General features: G+C 48.8%; 1 protein-coding gene across 1 annotated transcript; it reads right to left on the bottom strand.

The window, feature by feature from the left end:
- Positions 1–625: 625 nt before the first annotated feature.
- HSD17B14 (hydroxysteroid 17-beta dehydrogenase 14) lies at positions 626–22613 on the bottom strand (the record flags this gene model as incomplete). The annotated part of the gene is given in 11 exon segments (XM_066266681.1): positions 626–950; positions 1031–1040; positions 1086–1175; positions 1288–1355; positions 2295–2380; positions 12209–12227; positions 18139–18230; positions 21515–21581; positions 22143–22225; positions 22342–22370; positions 22495–22613. Coding segments are annotated over 11 exon segments (837 nt in total), but the record flags the coding sequence as incomplete, so codon positions are not given.
- Positions 22614–22714: the final 101 nt, after the last annotated feature.

Genomic DNA, 22714 nt, shown 5'->3' with positions numbered 1-22714 from the left:
GCCCCTGCCAATCAGCGATTGCGGCACACCCACCGCGGCGGCCAATCCGCAGCAGCCATGCAGCTCCACCCCCTCACCTGGGGAAACACCCGGGACTGGGCCCCGCGCCCTACCTGGGGGAATCCAGGGTCAGCCCTCCAAAGCAGGGGTGCCCGCGCCCCCCAGTTTCTCCTTTTTCCTCCTTCCCCATCCATATGCAGGGGTCCGGAACCCAGCTCCTCCTTTCTGTCCCCAGAAGTCTCAGTCTCCCGCCTCATCTTCCCTCAGCACTTTTAGCACCGGCCACCCTCCAGTTCTGCAGGCATCGAAGTCAAAACTCCTTTCCCCTGCAGTTCCAGAATAAAGAGGAGGCCCTCTGGCTTCACCTCCTGCATTATCTCCTAATTAGAGCTTAATTTACTCTCCCCTGTGGACCTTTTAACTGGAGCACAGGTGTAGCCAACGTGCAATACTTTCCCCTGGAGCCCCTGGCGAAAGATTCCTGCCATAAGGTCTGGGAGTTGCCTTCCCTCGGGTGGAGGGTCCGTGCATGCGGGACTGTGGTGAGCGGTAAGGGGTCTTGGTGTGGCGGCACTCATAAAGGGCGAAAAATAAACATAATGATGCCCTCCTTCTAGCTGCAAATTGCTTTTATGGGAATGTGTGGGGTGGTTTGGCACATTGGTAAATAGACTTAATGTCTAGAGTAGGGGGCTGCACCAAAAAGGCAGAGGGCAGAAGCTGGAATTTGGAGAGGAGAGTCCTAGTTCCTGAAGCCCAAATGGAAATGTGGGACATCAGAAAGGGACGGCAGGGGTCTCCATGGGGGAGCCCCGCCCGACCTTGCACCCATACCCCAGCTCCGCACCCCCGGTCACAAGCAGCTCAGTGCTGGTGTAGAAGCTGGCTTCAGAGGCCAGGAACACCGTGGCCGCCCCCACCTCAACTGGCTGGCCCATGCGGCCCAGGAGCTGGGGAGAGACAAGGGGGTAAAGAGGTCAAGAGGAGCCCCCAGGAGACTGCCACACACCCTGTCACACATCCCTGTCACAGGCTGCTCCCTCTGCCCCACCCAGATCCAGATCAGGCCCCATTCCTACCTGGGCCATGTGCTCTCTCAGATTGTGGCCTTGGGGTCAGGCCTTGAGGCTGCCAGCTCCTCTCACAGTGGGGTCCAGATGTTTCTTAGGGAGATACTGGGGGGATGGAGAAGAGACAGTCAGGTGGGTCTGCAGCAAACACTGTGTTGGGCTCACTCCCAGTCTTCCCAGTTCCCAGGAGGCTCCCAGCCCACTTGGAGCTGCTCACCAATTGACTCTGATGCCATATTGACTCTCATCAAGGGCCAAGGCCTTGGTCATGGCTGTTACTACCCCCTACAGAAGACATGGTCAAGGAGAAAGTTCAGTCCAGGGAAGACAAGGCACCCCTGGTGTAATGCCAGTGGCTGAGGCAAGGCAGGTTCACATTGGATTCGGACAGACGGTAGAAAAACTGCGGAGCCGGAAAGCGGGCCATTCGTTTAATAAAAGTCTCACAACAGCCGACAAGCACACAAGCAGGGGAAATTACCTTTCAGGCAAACAGTAAAATGGCCCCTCACAGTGGCAGGCAGGCAATCGGCCATTTGCAATCCCCCATCTCTCATCTTTCTTGGGTACTGATAGATATATGAACTTCCAACTGCCCTTTTGTTGTCCCACCTGGCTGCCTGACCTCACCCTTACTTACTGGACAATCGCCCCTGAGGCAGAAGAGTTCCAGGAAGCTGGTCAACCTGCCCCAAGAAGGAGCATTCCAGAAAGCTGAAATCCTAAAACCGTAAAAGGGAACATACCAGAACTTTTGACTCAGTACCCCCTCAGGCTCTCCCAAACGCTATAAAATTCACCCCTAGTCTGCAATCGGTGCCCTTCTCTCTGGAGAAGTGCCCGGCAGGGTTCCTTTCTTCCTTTCAATAAAGCCTGTTATTCTGATCTTTTTGGACTCCCATGGATTCCAACAGGTGCAAGCACCCATAGCCTTATATAGGCTATGCACACGTGCCTCTGCCACGTGCTCACACACCAATCAAGCAAAGTGCCAAGCCCAACACAGCTGCCCCGCATTTGGTGTCCTCCCAACCACGGGGGTCAAGCCTGGCATCAGAATGGGGAAGTCACTCCCCCTGCAGCTGTGTTGCAGTGAACTAGGCTATTTCTTTGGAGACACTTAGTGCATGACAACATGTCACAGGTTTTTATACCTTAGGTCTGAGGTCCCTAGGGGGCCAGGTTAAGAGGGAAGGAAGCAGCAGTGTCCCTTGACAGCCTAACCTTGGTGGCCACATAGGAGACTGCCTGGGACTGGCCAATTGCCCCAACCAGGCTGGAGATGTTGATGACGTTCCCCTGGCTCTTCCACAGGGCAAGCAGCGGAGACAGAAAGTAGAGTAAGCCACCCTTGGCCTGGGTCTCCCCCAGCCCACCAAAACATCCTGATGTCTGGGTCAGTGGCCGTCTCTCTGGTATGCCCACTAGTTGATCTCAGGGGCTTGTAGGGACAGCAACTGGGGCTCCAGAGCGCACCTTCTTTGGCTTACCCAGGGTCTCTGGGTCTCGCACAGAAGGAGTCTCTCCTAGTCTGAAAGGGATTTTTCTCTTTTTCTCCACCCCTTTTTCTGTCCCTATTTCCCTGTCCTCCTCTCCCTCTGGGTCTTTGTATGTTATTCAAACTCCTGTCTATATCAAAACAGAAAAATGCCACATGGCTGCACTTTTTGCAAAAATAAGAGGGAGCTCTTTTATTCATGAAGGGGAAGACAGTTTCTCTGAGTTTTACAGAGAACTCTGTACTCAGTGCGATGTGGGTGGGCTTCATAAAATACACCCCAGCCTGACCAGGCGGTGGTGCAGTGGATAGAGCCTCAGCCTGGGACTCTGAGAACCCAGGTTCTGAAGCCCCAAGGTCACAGGCTTGAGCATGAGATCATAAACATGACCCCATGATCTCTGGCTTGAGTTCAAAGGTCACTGGCTTGAGCAAGGGGTCACTGGCTCTGCTGGAGCCCCCACCGCCCGTCAAGGCACGTATGAGAAGCAATCAATGAACAACTAAGGTGCCACAATTATGAGTTGATGCTTCTTATCTCTCTCCCTTCCTGCCTGTCCATCCTGTCTGTCCCTCCCTCTCTCACTAAAGAAAGAAGAGAAAAAAAGAAATACATCCCATATTCTGCCAACTTCTCCCCTGAAACTCCCTGGCTACCTGGAGGTCCCTAAACAAACTCTCTCAACTCTCCCTCCCCCTCTCTCTCTCCCTCTCTGTCTCTCAGTTCTTTTACTACCTGTGACCTTGAAAACTTAAAGTCTATCCTTTCCCTTGCTTGATCTGGACAGCTGAGCTGGCCAGACAAGGCCTGTTTCCACCACTAAATTAACATGCACAAGCCATTTTCCACAGGGGTTCTCAGAGTGAGATTCTAGATTGATTCCCTTTCTGGTTCACCCCACCAGGTCTTTCAAACCTACTTTACTCTCTCAAAAACAGCCTCCACCCTGTTCTCAGTGCTGTATCTTCAAATATACCCTGAGTGTTCCGACCTCAGGGCCTTTGCACTTTCTGTTTGTTTCCTTTGCCTGGAATGCTTTTCTTAAGATAGCCATGACACTCACTTTTAGGGTGACCAACTGTCCTGGTTTGGCCAGGACTAAAGGGTTTCTGGGGACATAGGACATTCAGTCCACAGTTTCAGTGCTAAAATGGAACAGTCCTACTCCCTCAGCAACTTCAAATCCTGTTCGAATGTCACATTCTCAGTGATGGCTTCCCTGACCATCCTATTTACTTAAAACTGCAACCTGCCTCGCCCTGGGTCCCCATCTCGCCTCCTGATTCCTTTTCCCTGTGACACAACTACCCTTCTGATATATATTTTACTTCGTTATTTGCTTATTCTCTGTCTCTCCCACTTGAATAGAAAATCCACAAGTGGATGGCTGAAACTCTTATTTTGCTTCATCCCCAGTATCAAGGTGTCTGGCACATAGTAGATGCTCAATAAATATCTTTTGGTTAAGTGAATAAATTTATTGAGGATCTATTATGTGCCTGGCCCTGTCTTCAGCAATTTACACAGATTAGCTCATTTAGGAACAGAAGGGTGGCTGACATACACAAAGGGCCACATGACACCTGACAGAACCAGTATTTGCAGCCCCGCAGTCTTAAGACCAAACCCATAACCAGATAAGAATTTCTGACAGCTCTAAGTGTTACGGACTTTATGATACAGATACAGCATGAATGACAGGAGGATGCGGGTGCTGAGAGTGCAGTAGGATTTAATTCTCCAGCCTCCTCCTCTCCTCTCCTCCGCCTCACTCTCATCAGCCTTGAAATCCTCCCTCCCTCAGGCCTGCCCCCCACACACACACACCTCACCCTGCCCCAGCCACATTTCTCTCTTTAATCTTGATCACACTCTGTCCAGCTACTTAATTCCCTCCCTACTCCCACTCCTCGAACGTGAGGTCCACAAGGGCTCAAATATGGTTCATTTGCTACCCTCATCCCAGCACTGGGAACACAGCTGCCACCTAATAAATATTTGTTCCACACTCCCTTCCCAACACTCCCACACATTCCTTAGCCATGTCCTCCCTGCCCCACCCCCCAAGGTCACCTAGTAGCTACATCAAGGACCTGCTGGACTCTTACTGCCCTGACTCCCTCTCCTGCCCTCCTGACAACCAGTCTGGAGGGCCAGGCTCTCCTGAATGTCCTGCAGCCTTGCTCTGGCCTGACTCCATTTCGCTTTAATGTTGGGATTCCTGGGTCCGTCTCGCTCTCTGAGCTCTGCCTGGGAAGTCCCTACTTTGTTGGTTTCCCACCAGCATCTCCTAAATCTCCTCTAGAGCCCCTTCCGGAGCTCCTGACCTTGGGCTCTCCACCTCAATGTCTCCAGTGCAGAAATCATCCCAATGTCTTCTAAAACCTGCCTCTTCCTGGTTCCTGGCCTCGGACACGGTGCCCACTCCCACCAGCTCCTTAAGCCACAGCCTGGGAGACCTGGGAGTCTTCCAGAGCCTCACTCTCCCTCAACTCCTCATCTGAACCATCACTTTCTTGCTCAAATACTTTCTATGGCTCCCTATTGCTCTTGAGATGAAGACCAGACACCTGGCACGGCCCTCAAGGCTCCAGGTGATCTGCTTCCCCAAACCCTTCCTGCACAACCCCCTCCCCTCTCCACTCAGCCCTTTGATGGCACCAAACCTTCCGCAGGCCTTCGCACAGGCCGCTCCCTCTGCCAGAGACACCTCTGTGCTGCCACATCGAGGACCCACGGGACACTTACTGACCCGACTCTCCCCCCTCCTTGGACACTGGATCTGGAAAGCCCCATCACCACCTCTCTAGTTATTGCTGCTCATCTTTTGCTTCCTCTAGGAAGCCCACCCTGACCCCCAGAACATGCCAGTCTCCCCATCACACATCTCCCAGAACCACACCCATGTCCCTCTGAGCACAAAACACTCACCCCATAAACTCACTTCTGCACTAATTTTTTTTTTTTTTGCACTTCTGCACTAATTTAATAACACCGGGCTGCCCCATGACTATGAACTCCACAAGGACAAAGCACAGGTAGTGTTGCCAGCACCTAGAATACTGTCTGACACCTCCTTAGATTTGTTTATTGATAAATAAATAGATAAATGACTAGGTCTCTAAGAATCAATCCAGGTCTGCAACAGACATTCAGCTTCTGTGGATCTTTTTTTTTTTTCTCTTTTTGACAGAGACAGAGAGAGAGAGTCAGAGAGAGGGACAGACAGACAGAAAGGGACAGAGATGAGAAGCATCAATTCTTCATTGCCGCTCCTTAGTTGTTTATTGATTGCTTTCTCATATGTGCCTTGACCGGGGGGCAGAGCGAGTGACCCCTTGCTCAAGCCAGGGACCTTGGGCTTCAAGCCAGTGACTTTTGGGCTCAAGCCAGTTACCATGGGGTCATGTCTATGATCCCACACTCAAGCCAGTGACCCCTCACTCAAGCTGGTGAGCCCATACTCAAGCCGGATGAGCCTGTGCTCAAGCCAGTGACCTTCAGGTTTTGAACCTGGGTCCTCTGCATCCCAGTCTGATGCTCTATCCACTGTGCCACTGCCTGGTCAGGCACTTCTGTGGATCTTTACTGCCCACAGACCTCAATTCCTTGACCATGGAAAGACCCCTAGTTCCTCCACCATTTTCGCTAGCTGAGGAAATCACGAACTTTGGCTTGTGTCAGAATCCTCCAGGGAGGCCAAAGGTCCCAAGTCCCTGATTCAGAAAGTCTGGGTTGGGGCCCAAGAGTCAACATTTCAAGAGTTTCAAAGGGATGTTGGTGGTGATGACAGTGATACTGATGGTGATGAAGATGCTAGTGTGCTGAAGGCAATGATGATGGTGATGATGGTGATGATGATGGTGATGAAGATGATGATGGTGAAGATGATGGTGATGAAGATGATGATGATGGTGATGGTGCTGAAGATGATGGTGGTGAAGACAATGATGGTGATGATGATGGTGATGAAGGCAATGATGGTGATGGTGCTGAAGATGATGTTGGTGAAGATAATGATGGTGATGATGAGAATAGGAATGGTGGGACAGGAGGGATAAATGGTGATGGATGGAGACTTGCCTTGGGGGCATGAACACAATACAGCGTAGAGAAGATGTGTTGTAGAATTGTGTGCCTGAAACCTGTATAATTTTGCTAACTAGTACCACCCCAATAAATTCAATTTAAAAACTAAGAATGGTGATAATGGTGATGATAGTGAAGATGGTGACAGTGGCAGCAACTTAACTCCTGTTGACAGATTTCCTTGCAACAGGCACAGGTTTTTTTTGTTTGTTTGTCTTTTATTCATTTTAGAGAGGAGAGAGAAAGGGAGAGAGAGAGAAACAGAGAAGGTGGGGAGGAGCTGGAAGCATCAGCTCCCATATGTGCCTTGACCAGGCAAGCCCAGAGTTTCGAACCGGCGACCTCAGCATTTCCAGGTCGACGCTTTATCCTCTGCGCCACCACAGGTCAGGCGCAACAGGCACAGTTTTAAGTGCTGAGATAAAGGCATGAACAAGAAACAGAAGTTTTGCCTGGTCTGTGGTGGCACACTGGATAAAGCGTTGACCTGGAACACTGAGGTCTCCAATTCGCAACCCTAGGCTTGCCTGATTAAGGCATATATGGGAGTTGATGCTTCCTACTCCTCCCCGTTCTCTCTTTCTCTCTCCCCCCCCCCTAAAATCAATAAATAAAGTTTAGAATCCCTCAATCTAGCCTGACCTGTGGTGGCACAGTGGATAAAGCATCAACCTGGAAATGCTGAGGTCGCTGGTTTGAAACCCTGGGCTTCCCTGGTCAAGGCACATATGGGAGTTGATGCTTCCAGCTCCTCCCTACCTTCTCTCTCTGTTTCTCTCTCCTCTCTCTATCCCTCTCTGTCTCTCTCTCTCCCTTTCTCTCTCCTCTCTAAAATGAATAAATAAAATTTAAAAAATAAAATAAAATAAAGTTTAGAAAGAAAGAGAGAATGAAAGAGAGAAAGAAAGGAAAGAAAGAAAGAGAGAAGTCTTTGCCCTCCAGAAAACCAAATGTAATTGAGTGGACCTTGTCTGGTCCTGGCATGAACAAACCAATGCTAACAAGCCATTGGAAACAATGAAGTGCCTGACCAGGCGGTGACGCAGTGGATGGAGCTTCGGAGTGGGATGTGAAAGACCCAGGTTTGAGACCCCGAGGTTGCCAGCTTGAGCGTGGGCTCATCTGGTTTGAGCAAGGCTCACCAGCTTGGACCCAAGGTCGCTGGTTTGAGCAAAGGGTTACTTGGTCTCAAGGCCCACGGTCAAGGCACATATGAGAAAGCAATCAATGAACAACTAGGGTGTCACAGCGAAAGACTGATGATTGATGCTTCTCATCTCTCTCCGTTCCTGTCTGTTCCTATCTATCCCTCTCTCTGACTCTCTCTCTGTCTCTGTAAAAAAAAAATAAAAAAAAAAAAAAAAGAAGTAACTGTTAATTTTTTAAGAAGACCTAGTGGGCCCCGGCCAGTTGGCTCAGTGGTAGAGCGTCGGCCTGGCGTGCAGGAGTCCCGGGTTCGATTCCCGGCCAGGGCACACAGGAGAAGCGCCCATCTGCTTCTCCACCCCTCCCCCTCTCCTTCCTCTCTGTCTCTCTCTTCCCCTCCCGCAGCGAGGCTCCATTGGAGCAAAGATGGCCCAGGCGCTGGGGATGGCTCCTTGGCCTCTGCCCCAGGCGCTAGAGTGGCTCTGGTCGCAACAGAGCGACACCCTGGAGGGGCAGAGCATCGCCCACATGCGGGAGTCTGTCTGACTGTCTCTCCCCGTTTCCAGCTTCGGAAAAATACAAAAAAAAAAAAAAAGACCTAGTGGCAGTTTGGTTATACTAAAAAAAGATCTTTTTTTAAAAAAATTTTTTAATTTTTTATTTATTCATTTTTAGAGAGTACAGAGAGAGGGCGAGAGAGGAGAGAGACAGAGAGAGAGAGAGAAGGGGGAGGAGCTTGAAGCATCAACTCCCATATGTGCCTTGACCAGGCAAGCCCAGGGTTTCGAACTGGCGACCTCAGCATTTCCAGGTTGACGCTTTATCCACTGCGCCACCACAGGTCAGGCCTAAAAAAAAGATCTTAATTTTACTTTTTAACATAAAGTTGAATGTACTTAAAAAAAAATTTTTTTTTATTGATTTTAGCAAGAGAGGAAGGGGAGGAAAGAGAGAGCTAGAAACATCGAGCTGTTCCTGTTTGTGCCCTGACCAGAAATCGAACCAGCACTCGAACTGGCAATCTCTGCACTTCAGGACAATGTTCCAACCAACCAAGCTATCTGGCCAGGACTACTTCTTTCCTTTCTCTTTCTTTCTTTCTTTCTTTCTTTCTTTCTTTCTTTCTCTCTCTCTCTCTCTCTCTCTCTCTCTCTCTTTCTTTCTTTTGCAAGAGAGAGAGACAGACAGGAAGGGAGAGAGATGAGAAGTATCAACTCCTAGTTGCGGCACCATTTTGTTTATTGATTGCTTTTCATACCTGCCTTGAACAGGTAGGCTCCAGCTGAGCCAGTGACCCCTTGCTCAAGTCAGCGACCTTGGACTCAAGCCAGCGACCATGGGGTCATGTCTATGATTGCACACTCAAGCTGGTGACCCCGTGCTCAAGCTGGCAACCTTGGGTGTTCCGAACTTAGGTCCCCAACATTCCAGGCTGATGCTCTATCCACTGCACCACCACCTGGTCAGGCAAGTTGAATGTACTTTTTTTTTTTTTTTTTTACAGAGACAGAGAGAGGGACAGACAGACAGGAACGGAGAGATGAGAAGCAGTCAATCATCAATCAGTTTCTCATTGCGCATTGCGACACCTTAGTTGTTCATTGATTGCTTTCTCATATGTGCCTTGACCACGGGCCTTCAGCAGACTGAGTAACCCCTTGCTGGAGCCAGCGACCTTGGGTCCAAGCTTGTGAGCTTTTTGCTTAAACCAGATGAGCCCACACTCAAGCTGGCGACCTCGAGGTCTCGAACCTGGGTGTTCAGCATCCCAGTCCAACGCTCTATCCACTGAGCCACCGCCTGCTCAGGCTGAATGTACTTTTACAGTACATTTATTAAAAGAGTTGGCTCTCCCTCTCTTAGGTGGGGGATAGCTGTGAGGTGCACGTTTCTCTCTGAGTCCCGAGGACAGCACCCCTTTTGCCCCAGTGATAATTTACTCGGTGACGCCCTCCATCTGCTGCCTGCATGTCCACACCTACTCCCACCCAAGGGCAGCACTTCCCAGGACCACCTCCCCTGCAGGCTACACTCCATTCTCACCTAGAGTTGGATCCTGGGGAATCCCCAATAAATCAGGTGTGGCCATGCAACTCTGATGATGTTAAGAATTCTAATCTGAATAAGAAGGTTAGATCATGTGCCAATGTGAATCTTACTGTGATTGTGTAATAAGACATTGTTCTTGGTTTTAGGAAATAGACTCCAAAGTACTGAGGGGTAAATGGACATCATACCTGTAACTTACTTTCAAATAAAGAAGAAAACCAACCAAATGTGGTAAAATATTAACAGTGAAGAGTCTGGATATATGAGAGTTCTCTGTACTATTCTGACAATATTATATTACTCTTCATTTTATTTAAAAATAAAAATAAACACTGTAATCCATTGATAGCATTTATGAAGTCCTTACTGATTAAATGATATGATTTCTGAGTAGGAAATTGCAAAAGGCAATGGGTAGAACAAGTTTAACAAACTGCTTATAATCGCTAAGCTAGAGATAAAGGTAGGGGTTCTCTTGTTCTTAAAATACACCCAGGGCCTGACCTGCGGTGGCGCAGTGGATAAAGCGTCAACCTGGAAATGCTGAGGTCGCCGGTTCGAAACCCTGGGCTTGCCTGGTCAAGGCACATATGGGAGTTGATGCTTCCAGCTCCTCCCCCCTTCTCTCTCTCTCCTCTCTAAAAATGAATAAATAAAATAAAAATTAAAAAAAATTAAAAAAAAAATCTTAAAATACACCCAGGGAGGGAAGAGGGATTGAGCAAAAATAGAGAAAAAACTCATAGACACAGACAACAATGTGATGGTTGCTGGGATGGTGGGGAGAAGAAGGTAAAGGGGAGGATAAATGGTGATGGAAAGAGACTTGACTTAAGGTGGTGAACACATAATATCACACAATATAGTGTACAGATAATGAATCAGAATTGTGCACCTGAAACCTGTATAATTTTGTTAACCCGTGTCACCCCAATAAATTAAATGAAAAGGGGAAAAATACACCCAGGGATTTCTGCCCCAGGGCCTTTGCACATTCTTTTTTAAAAAAGATTTTTATTTATTGCTTTTAGAGGGAGGAGAGAGAGAGAGAAGGCACCAGCTCATAGTTACTTCTCACATATGCTTTGATGGGGCAACCCTGGGGTTTTGAACAAGTGACCTCAGCATTCCAGGTCAACGTTTTATCCACTGCGCCACCACAGGTAAGGCTGCACATTCTTTTCTTAGTGAGTGAAACACTCTGTGCCCTATTTCTCCACTTACTTTCCTCCTACTTAAGGTCCAGCTCAAATCTCACCTTTTCCCTTCTACCATACCCAGGCCTCATTTTCCCAGCCTGTATTTCAGAGGCCTCAAATAGTGAGTGAGATTAGCCACAGAGAGGGACAAGGTTCATGGGAAATAATAACTTGCAGACAGGAAACTCCGTGCCAGTAATGTTCTAAATAATTTCATTCAATTGTCAGAACAACCCTGTGGATTACCTAGGTACCATGATTAGCCCTATTTTATTGGTAATAAAATTGAACCACAGAAAGATTGAGTAACTTGCTTGATGTTGACAATAGGAAGACGCAGAGAACTTAGGCAGGCAGGCCCCAGTCTAGACCCTTTACTCTGACCCACTCACACGTAATAGTTAGGTATCCAGTAGGAGGAGGCAGGGACTGGAGTACAAAGAGAGACAGGCCACATTTAGCAGACTGTCACCCTGTCCCATGGGTCCAGTTGACCAACTTTTTAAGAGAAACCAGAATCCAGTTGCTATGTAAAAGAGAGAGAGAGAGAGAGAGAGAGATATGAGAAGCATCAACTCGTAGTTGCGGCACTTTAGTTGTTCACTGATTGCTTCTCATATATGCCTTGACGGGAGTGGAGGGGGGCACTAAATCGGAGCCAGTGACCCCTTGCTTAAGCCACTGATCTTGGGCTCAAGCCAGCGACCATGGCGCCATTTCTATGATCTCACACTCAAGCCGACGACCCTGTGCTCAAAGCTGGTGAGCCCGCGGTCAAGTCGGCCACCTCTGGGTTTTGAACCTGGGTCCTCAGAGTCCCAGGTCAATACTCTATCCTGTGCAACCACTGGTCAGGCTAATCACTCTCTTTTTAAATGCTCGCAACAAATAAAAGATATACCAACAGTGATATTAGAGATGATGGAAGTCTGACATCCAAGCCCCCTCTCTTCCTCTTCCCCTTCTCGGGATCTCAGGACAGCATTTAGCCCCGCCCCGCGCCCGGTGGGGAGTGTCTCTGAAAGGTCTAGAGGGAGCTGACAGACAGCCCTGGGACGCCTCAGCGCACATTCACTCCTGGGAAATGACTCCCTGGAGCCCTGACACTGGCCTGCAGGGGACACACATACACCGCACATTTATTGTGCCTCGGCTAGAGCCTCGGGCAGCGCGAACTGGCAGGTTGATCTCTGAAAGCAGCTAGAGCTAGAAAACACCCCCCCACACCACATACAAAAACCCTTCCTGGGCGGCAGCGTGTGTGTCTCATCTTGTCGAGGTGCCAATCTTAGAAGGAGAACAGAAATTGGGGACAGGAGCCAGGGTTCACCGGTTGAGCAGGGGATGACCCAGATGGCGACATTCCACCTGGAACCCAGATCACACCTCAGAGACAGCTCCTCGGCTTTCCCCACACAGGTGACCCCTGGCCCACTCCAGGGACCTCCCCTCATTCCACACTCCCCTTTCTGAGCTCCTCCCACACACAAGCCACAAGCCAGTGAGGTGAGCACCACAGTGATATCTCCAGACCTGGACCCTCACTCCAGACCCATGAATCCTACCCACCTGCTCCTCCCCTGGGGTTCCTATCCTTCACTTGCTAAACAAATTAACAACAACAAAACCATTTCTTTCTTTCTGGAATTCACCCCCATATCTAGTCTATGAGGAAATCCTGACAATTCTACCTTCAAAACAGACCCAGAACCAGACCACTTCTCAACAAATCCACAGCCACCAGCCTGGTCAGATCAAACATTACGTCCTGCCTGGACCATCCCCAAAGTCCCCCTGCTTCAGCCTTTGCCCCCCTCAATCTGTTCCCCAGGCATCTGCCAGAGGGCTCCAGTTTCCACTTAGCAGTTCCCTCCCCCTCTTTTCAGAAGCTCCATGGCTCCCTGCTCACTCCATCTCAAGGCAAAGCCCTTTCTGTGGTTTATAAGACCCCATACAATCTGGGTCCCACTGCCCGCTTTCTACCCTCACCTTGCGCTCTCTCCCACTTGCTTATCCTGCTTCAGTCACACTGCCCTTCTCACTGTTCTGTACTACAGGAAGTCCCACCCCAGGGCCTTTGCACTGGCTATTTCTCCACTGGACCACTATTCCCCACACACCTCCTTGTGTTATGACTGAAATGTTACCTCTCAGCGAAGCCTCCTGATCATCCCACCCTGTGTAAAAGAGCACACAAATACACAATTTAAAATAATACCTCTTGCCTCACCTATGATGGCACAGTAGGAAAGGCATCAATCTGGAATGCTGAGGTTGCCAGTTCGAAACCCCGGGCTTGCCATGTCAAGTCACACATAAGAAGCAACTGTGAGCTGGTGCTTCCTGTCCCTCCTCCAACCTTTCTTCTTTCTTTCTTTCTTTCTTTCTTTCTTTCTTTCTTTCTTCCTCTCTTTTGATTTTATTTATTGATTTTACAGAGAGGAGAGACGGGCAGGGAGCAAGAAGTATAGTTGCTCCACTTTAGTTGTTTATTGCTTGCTTGTTGCTTCTCATATGTGTCTTGACCTGGCAAGCCCAGGGTGTTAAACTAACAACCTGTGTTCCAGGTGAACGCTTTATCCACTGCGCCACCACAGGCCACTGCACCACCACAGGTCAGACCCCCTGCCTTTTTTACATCAGTAAGTAAAATCAAGAAAGGGAAACTTAAAAAAAATAACCCATGACCTGTGGTGGCACAGTGGATAAAGCGTCAACCTGGAAATGCTGAGGTCGCCAGTTCAAAACCCTGGGCTTGCCCGGTCAAGGCACATATGGGAGTTGAAGCTTCCTGCTCCTCCCCCCTTCTCTCTCTCTCTCTCTCTCCTCTAAAATGAATAAATAAATAAAAAATAACCCCTCATCTGGTAAAGACCATACTGAATTATTTACAGGTGAAATATTATAATTTGAGATTTACTCTAAACAAGTTGTTGGGTAAACAAGTGTTTTTTCTAGGTTTGCTGGCTTGTACTGGGGCAGCACCAGGTGTGTATAGTCTGTGGTGTTTGCCCTCAGGGCAGCAGATTGCTGATTGCCTTCCTGCTTGGGAGGGGCCATTGTTTGCTGGAGGAGGGTTCTCCCCCCCGCCCTCCCCAAGCCTGTTTTGCGGCAGAGTCTGGAGAGAGAGTGCTGAGGGGCTTGGGAGCGCTGATTTTGCCCGGCCTGTTTTTGGCTGGAGGCCTGTGAGTCTGGGTGTTGGTCAAATAAGTGTGTAAATATGATATATATGTTTGCTCTCTTATAGTTTGCATTGGGTATGGGGCACAGGCTGTAAGCGGGCAGGGTCGTTATAGCCTAAGGCTTAGTTTTAAGACTAAGCCTTTCCCACCCTTTTATTTAACTTTTTTATTTTTTTTTACTTACAGAGACAAAAAGAGAGTCAGAGAGAGGGATAGACAGGGACAGACAGACAGGAACGAGGAGAGATGAGAAGCATCAATCATTAGTTTTTCGTTGTGACACCTTAGTTGTTCATTGATTGCTTTCTCATATGTGCCTTGATGACCGTGGGGGCTACAGCAGACCGAGTAACCCCTTGCTCAAGCCAGAGACCTTGGGTCCAAGCTGGTGAGCTTTTGCGCAAACCAGATGAGCCCGCACTCAAGCTGGGGACCTCAGGGTTTTGACCCTGGGTCCTCTGCGTTCCAGTCCAATGCTCTATCCACTGCGCCACCATCTGGTCAGGCCTTTCTCACCCTTTTAATACTAAGATCTTCTCAACACTAAGCTTGTCCAACACCCTTGACTGTTGCATGATGTAAGGTGGTGCACTCTCATGAAGAATCCTATTATGCCTCAGATAAGTGACTTTCTTTTTTTTTTTTTTTTTTTTTACAGAGACAGAGAGTCAGAGAGAGGGATAGATAGGGACACACAGGCAGGAACGGAGAGAGATGGGAAACATCAATCATCAGTTTTTCGTTGCGACACTTTAGTTGTTCATTGATTGCTTTCTCATATGTGCCTTGACCATGGGCCTTCAGCAGACCTAGTAACCCCTTGCTCGAGCCAGTGACCTTGGGTCCAAGCTGGTGAGCTTTGCTCAAACCAGATGAGCCCACACTCAAGCTGGGGACCTTGGGTCTTGAACCTGGGTCCTCTGCATCCCAGTCCAATGCTCTATCCACTGTGTCACCACCTGGTCAGGCTGAGATAAGTGACTTTGTATCAGAGCCTTCCTTGTTTGTATATTGGAATAAAGGTTTTGATTTCTACACTATAAAATGGGGCAGAGGAGCCCATGCTGGAAGAGAGCAGAGAAAGGCCACATGAAGGAGAGGAGAAGCAGCCAAGATGGCGGAGTGCTGAAGGAGAAGCTAGTTTATGCAGAGTTTGTGCAACGAGAAGGAATGGGGAACAGAGGTGAATAAAGCTGATAAAGTAGAAACCTTTGATTCTAGGAAACTCAGTTAAGTCAGTGGCTTTGGGAGCCCTGAATGGAAAGGGAAGTGTTTTCCCACTGTGTGTATTTCTTGTCCACCAGGTGCAAGCTAGGATTATAGCTAATGGCCCACCAGTTCTTGGCTTCGTTGTTTCATTACCATCTATCCAAATCAAATGGGAACCTGCATGGGCCAGGCGGCTATGATGGTGGCCGTGGCTGCTGGCCATACACTGGGAAAATCCAGAGAATGAGTCAGGGCTTAGGGAGCCTTAGTGAGAGGGAAGAGGTCTTCCCTACCTGTTTGCTCTTCTGTCCTTACGAGACTTTAATAAATGGAACGAACGGTCCACCATTTTCTGGCCCCACAGTTCCTTAACCATCTGCCAGAATCCAATGGGAATCTGAATCTGCATGGCCATGGCAGAGGCCACTGGCCTTACAAAAGCCCAGGAAAAAAGTGAGGGGTTCCCTAGAAGCAAGACTAGCAGAATGCTGACATTGCTGGTTCTGGGTGATGATCACGTGGGCCTACAATTCTCTCTGCTTTTGCGTACCCTTGCAAAATGTCATAATAAAAATAAATAAAATGCCAAAGAAAATAGCATTTGCACTTCCCCACCACTCGTTACCCCCTTTTGTTCCTTCACTTTTTTGCCTCGTATTTGTCACTCCTTGACAGTATATTCTGTATTTATTACCTACTGTCGTCTCCTCCACTACAATGTCAGCTCCCCAAGGGCAGGGATGCCTGTCCCTTTTGTCCCCTGCTGGATATCCAGTGCTTAGCACATTGCTGGTGCTAAATAAATATTTGTCAAATGAATGAATTCCATGATAAAAATAAACACACTGCCTGACCTGTGGTGTCCAACACCCTTGACTGTTGCATGATGTAAGGTGGTGCACTCTCACAGTGGATAAACGTTCAGCCTGGAATGCTGAGGTCGCCAGTTCGAAACCCCAGGCTTGCCTGGTTAAGGAACATATGAGAAGCAGTTACTAGGAGTTGATACTTCCCGCTCCTCTCCTCCTTTCTCTCTCATTCCCTTCTCTTTCTAAAATCAATAAATAATATCTTTAAAAAAATAAAATAAGCCTGACCAGGCGGTGGCGCAGTGGATAGAGCGTCGGACTGGGATGCGGAGGACCCAGGTTCGAGACCCCGAGGTCGCCGGCTTGAGCGCGGGCTCATCTGGTTTGAATAAAAGCCCACCAGCTTGAACCCAAGGTCGCTGGCTCCAGCGAGGGGTTACTCGGTCTGCTGAAGACCCGCAGTCAAGGCACATATGAGAAAGCAATCAGTGAACAACTGAGGTGTTGCAACACGCAATGAAGAACTAATGATTGATGCTTCTCGTCTCTCTCCGTTCCTGTCTGTCCCTATCTATCCCTTTCTGACTCTCTCTCTGTCTCTGTAAAAAATAAATAAATTAAAAGAAAAAAATAAAATAAAATAAGGCTCTGGCCGGTTGGCTCAGCGGTAGAGCGTCGGCCTGGTGTGCGGGGGACCAGGGTTCGATTCCCGGCCAGGGCACATAGGAGAAGCGCCCATTTGCTTCTCCACCCCCACCCCCTCCTTCCTCTCTGTCTCTCTCTTCCCCTCCCGCAGCCAAGGCTCCATTGGAGCAAGGATGGCCTGGGCGCTGGGGATGGCTCCTTGGCCTCTGCCCCAGGCGCTAGAGTGGCTCTGGTCTCGGCAGAGCGACGCCCCGGAGGGGCAGAGCATCGCCCCCTGGTGGGCAGAGCGTCGCCCTTGGTGGGCGTGCTGGGTGGATCCCGGTCGGGCGCATGCGGGAGTCTGTCTGACTGTCTCTCCCCGTTTCCAGCTTCAGAAAAAAATAATAATAATACATAAATAAATAAATAAATAAAATAGCCTTGGCCAGTTGGCTCAGCGGTAGAGCATCGGCCCAGAGTATGGAAGTCCTGGGTTCAATTCCGGGTCACGGCACACAGGAGAAGTGACCATCTGCTTCTCCACCCCTCCCTCTTCCTCTCCTCTTCTCTTTCAGCAGCCAAGGCTCCAATGATTCCAGCAAGTTGGCCTCGGGGCTGAGGAGGGTTCTATGGTCTCGCCTCAGGCTCTGAAATAGCTCGGTAGCAGCAGCCCCAGATGGGCAGAACATTGCCCCCTAGGGGGCTTGCCGAGTGGATCCCAGTCGAGGTGCATGCATGCAAGAGTTAGTCTCTCTGCCTCCCCACATCCTTGCCTCTCACTGAATTTAAAAAAAATAAAAGAGAGCATTATCCTGAAATGACAAGGTTACAAGTTCAATCCCTGGTCTGGGCACAGGTGGGAAGCAATTACTAAGTGGAACAGCAACTGAGTGAAACAACAAATGAATGCTTCCTTTCCCCCCTCCCTCTCTCTGCCTTCCTTTCTCTCTCTCTAAATAAACAAACAAACAAATAAATAAGCACGCTGTTATCATAGAGAATGAATATGTATGTAAGTACTGTGTAAGCAAGGATGCCTTGGAAAGGCCCTTTGGAGGTGACACTTGAACAGAGAGGATAAGCAGGGGCAGTCATGGGAGGATTCAGAGGAAGGGCACAGAGGGAGCGGGCAATGATGCTCTTTGCTCCCAATAGCTGTTGCTTGGGTGGCAAAGCTGTGACTGCCTATTACTGCCTCCCTGTTTCAACCCTCTCCCTTAGGCCTCCCCCCCAGCCTGGGAGGCCGGGGCCCCAGCCTTCACCTTGGTCAAGGTATATGTCCCCAACAGGTTCAGTTCCAGCAGCTGCCGGAAGCCCTGGGCAGAGGTCTCCTCAGGCCATTGCAGAGGTGGGTCTAAGGGCAGAGGTTGGAGAGGGAGAGAATGAGGGGCCCATGTGGACCGGAGAACTGGGGGGCCATAGCAATCGGGAGAAGAGTGGGGGACCCAAGTGAGGCTGGCAGACAAGAGGGTCAGGGATGATGAAAAGGAAAGAAGGTTGCCCAGTGATTAATAAAGAAAGCAGGGAGGGAGAGAGTTAGGGGGAGGGGGAGGGGCACAGAGAACTAGATAGAGGGTGGTGGAGGACAATCTGACTTTGGGCGAGGGGTACGCAACATAATTTAATGACAAAATAACCTAGACATGTTTTCTTTGAATATATGTACCCTGATTTATTAATGTCATCCCATTACCATTAATAAAAATTTATTAAAAAAAAAAAAAAAAAAGCAGTGTCCAGGGCCAGAAGACCTGGTTAGAATCTCAGCCCTGCCGCTTTCTGGCTGCATGATTTGGGGCAAGTCACTTTGCCTCTCCGTCACTCAGTTTCCTCATCTGCAGAATGAGAGTAACCCCTCTAGAGCTTAGAAATGTCAAAGTCAATATTTGTGCCTGTCACTTAGTATCATAATGTATTTGTTAAATACAGTTGACCCTTGAACAACACAGGTTTGAACTGCGTGGGCCTACTTACACGTAGATTTTTTTCAACAAATATACAATCACCCCTCTGTATCCAGGTTTTGCATCCATGGATTCAACCAATGGCACATTGAAAACAAAAACATTAATTTTTTTTCAATTACAGTTTATAGCCAATATTATTCTGTACTAGTGTCAGGTGTACAGCATAGAATTATAGCACTTTTGATCCACCACTGGGAATCCACAGATGCAGATTTGTTCCGCTCCATTGTGTATAAGGGACTTGAGTGTCCAAGGATTATGGTACCCGAATGGTCCTCAAACCAATTCCCCACGGATATCAAGGGACTGAAGGAAAGTTTGAGGAGGAGTCAAAGTTACATGCAGGTTTTCAACTGCACAGCGGTTGGCACTTTTAACCCCTCCATTATCCAGGGGTCAACAATAAATAGAAAAATCTGGGTGGGGTAGCAGGAAAGAAAAATCAACATTCATAAGGAAAGGAGCTGTAAAGACAGGAGAATGAGAACGAGAAAATTCTTCATCAGCACTGGACGGGCTGGTATACACTCACTGTAGGAACCAGTTATGGTCTAAAATCACCGTGGGCATTGAATTAGTGAATACTCACCCACTACTCCTAGGGAAGCATGTGCATATTATATAATAATATGAACCTGCTATGGACTAAATGTGTGTTCCTTAAAAAAATACATGTGTTAAAATCCTAACCTTGCCCTGGCAGCTCAGTGGTAGAGTGTCTGCCCAGTGTATGGATGTCCCAGGTTCAATTCCTGGTCAGGGCACACAGGGGAAGAACCCATCTGCTTCTCCACCCCTCCCCCTCTCACTTCTCTCTTCCTCTCCTGAAGCCATGGCCTGGTTGGAGTGAGTTGGCCCTGGGCGCTGAGGATGGCTAGATGGCCTCATCTCAGGCACTAGGAAGAGCTTAGTTGCTGAGCAATGGAGCAACACCCCAGAGAGGCAGAGCATCGCCCCCTAGTGGGCTTGCTGAGTGGATCCCAGTCAGGGCACACGTGGGAGTCTGTCTCTCTACCTCCCCTCGTCTTACTGAATCAAAAAAAAAAAATCCTAACCTTTAAAGTGATGGTATTTGGAGGGTGGGGTGGGAGCTTTGGGAAGTGATTAGGTCATGAGGGTGGAGATCTCATGAATGGGATTAGTACCCAGAAAAGAGACCCCAGAGAGCTCCCACACCCCTTCCACTGTGAGAGGACACAGCAAGAAGCTAGCCCTCACCACACACAGAATCTGCTAGAACCTTGACTTTGGGGTTCCTAGCCTCCAGAACTGAGAGATAAATGTTTATTTAAGCCACCTAGCCTGTGCTATTTCTGTTATAGCAGCCTGAACGGACAAAGATGGTGCCTGTGTATACGTATACAAAGTGGGGCAAAAGTAGGTTTATAGTTGTTCATATGGAAAAAAATACAATAATTAATAAACAATAATATAAGAATAAACTGTTTAGACAAAAAATAAATAAATAAACTGTTTCACCTACTCACTGTAAACCTACTTTTGCCCTACCCTGTATATGTATGTATATAGATATATGGATATCTAACATAGAGTCAATATTAAATCCTAAAAACTACCCCTGCTGGTAAACTCTATTTTATTGACTTTGCAAATAAATAATTGCCTGAGGCTGCCCCACTAACAGGTGTCAGCCCTGCAACTCAAACTCGTTCAGCTGGCCCCAGGGTGGGAGTTCTGGACTGTGCCACCCTCTCCTGTCTCTGTCCTGTGGGCCTCTATCGGCTTGAGAACCAACTGAAACCAGGGAATAATGTCATCTTGCTCAAGCTCAGCTGGGAACACATGCTACAGACAACTCAAAATTTGCTACCCTGCGCTTGTCTGCGAAACTGGGAAAGTTTAGGGAGTACTGCTGATTCTAGGGTTACAACAATTTTTTTCACGGGTTGGAATTTGCACATGCAGAATCCATGAATAAAAAGGATTACTTGTATCTGTCTTTTCTTGTCTCTTTCCTCACTCTAGAATGGAAATCCCACGAGGACTGGAATTTTTGTCTATTTTGTTCACTGCTAAATCCCTAGTCCCTAGAATAGAACTTGGGACAGAATGGGTACTTCATAAATATCTGTTGAATATACAAATTATACAAGGAGAAAGAATGAACTAGTATCCACCATCTGTTTAATCCTTACAACAACATAAGAAGAAAAATGCAGCCCAGAGAGGGTGAGCCACTTACTCAAAGTTGCCCAGCCAACAAGGGAGGCCTCTCTCTTCCATGGCCTTGCTTTGTGACCTCTGAGCCTTGGTTGACCAGCATGAGGCATTCTTAGAAAGGACAGTCATTAAACTGATGGCAATTTCCCTTTGAAGCCACCACACTAAGTCCTATAAGCCACATGCCACGAGTACATCTTGACAGTCATCAGTAATAGAAAGGCCATCGGCCTTACCTAGACCGAGATCGTTCTGGTAATTATGAGGCTGAACAGTTTACCTCGTTCAATACTCAGAACAACCCTACAGTGAGGAGCATCCTCATCATTATTCCCATTTTAGAAACACAGAACTGGAGGTATGCAAAGGGGAGGTCACACAATGGGAATGGATCAGAACTAGATGGGAGCCCAGCTGTGCAGGATTCCACACCTGTCCTGTCCTGCCCAAGTGAGGTTGACACCAGTGGAGAATGACCCTCGGGCCACACAATAGCCAGTGTTGTTGACCACACAATCCAAGCGGTCAAACCGGTGGATGGTCTCAGAAATGAGGGTCTAAGGAGAAAGACATCTTGTGAGTGAGGAGTGTTGGGAGCGGGGGCAAAAACAAGGCAGGAAGAAGGAAGCTGGGTCCACAGCTTATGGGACAGGAACTAGATGAAGTGGTGGACTCCCTCAAGTCACCAGGTGTGGCAGGAGAAGAGGAGACAGGAAGCCAGGTGTGTCAGAGCCCAGAGAGAGACCTGGAGTCCGGGAGACAGATATCAGAGAGATACCGATTTAATGGAAGAAATAAAAATGTTGAGACTGGGGAGGAAAACTCACAGAAAAAGGCCGATTCACTGTGAGCGACTCATTTATTCCAATTCACATGGCAGGTGTGATAAGAATCTTGAAGAAACGGGAGATAAAATCTACCCAGGAGACACTGGAGCAGCCAGCAGAATCAGGAAGAGCCTTGTAGGGGGGAAGGGCACTGCGCAGAAATCTTCAGGCCTGAACAAGTTAGCCAGGAGAAGAGGGAAAGGTGGAGGGAACAGCAGTTCACAAGCCTAGAAGAGAGAACAAAGCTAGACGGAAATTGGACCCAGGGAGTGGGGACAGAAATACACTCACCCTCACATCTTCCTCCTGAGTCACGTCACAGAGGAGAAAGACAGTTCCAGGAAGCTCCTGCTCTAGGGTCCGGCCCCCCAACTCTGCAGGGAGAGAAGGGCTGGGGGCCTGGGTCTGAGGGGGGAGGGGCTGGGAGCCTGGATTCCCAGGTCTGAGAAAGGAGAGGCTTGGGTTTGAGGATTGACAGATCTTCACTCACCATCTTCGTCACAGATAACCACTTGGGCCCTGCTTTCCACTGAGAATAGGGAAAGAACAGGTTACCCTAGCAGAGACTTTGGTTAAGGCCTCTGCTGCCCTCTTGTGTCCACCCTGAGTGACGCCTAGCACTCAACTCGGTTTCCTTCATGACCCCAGTCTCATGATGACCTCCCAGGCCCTAGCAAATCCAAGCCCCCCCCCCCCCGTCACAATAACCACCTTCCCTGCATAGCGCAATCCCGTGGCCACCCCGCCGTAGCTGTCAGGCTGTCAGACTGTCTCTCTGTCACACACTCTGAGCCTCTTTCCACCACCCCAGTCCGGTGAGGCTGGTGGGCCAACCCTGCAAGGTCCAGCCCTGGGGAGCGTTG

The sequence above is a fragment of the Saccopteryx bilineata genome, chromosome 3 (genome assembly GCF_036850765.1).
Source record: "Saccopteryx bilineata isolate mSacBil1 chromosome 3, mSacBil1_pri_phased_curated, whole genome shotgun sequence".
NCBI lineage: Eukaryota > Metazoa > Chordata > Mammalia > Chiroptera > Emballonuridae > Saccopteryx > Saccopteryx bilineata.
The sequence above is the reverse complement of the archived record's forward strand: the minus strand, read 5'-3'. Positions and strand labels throughout refer to the sequence as shown.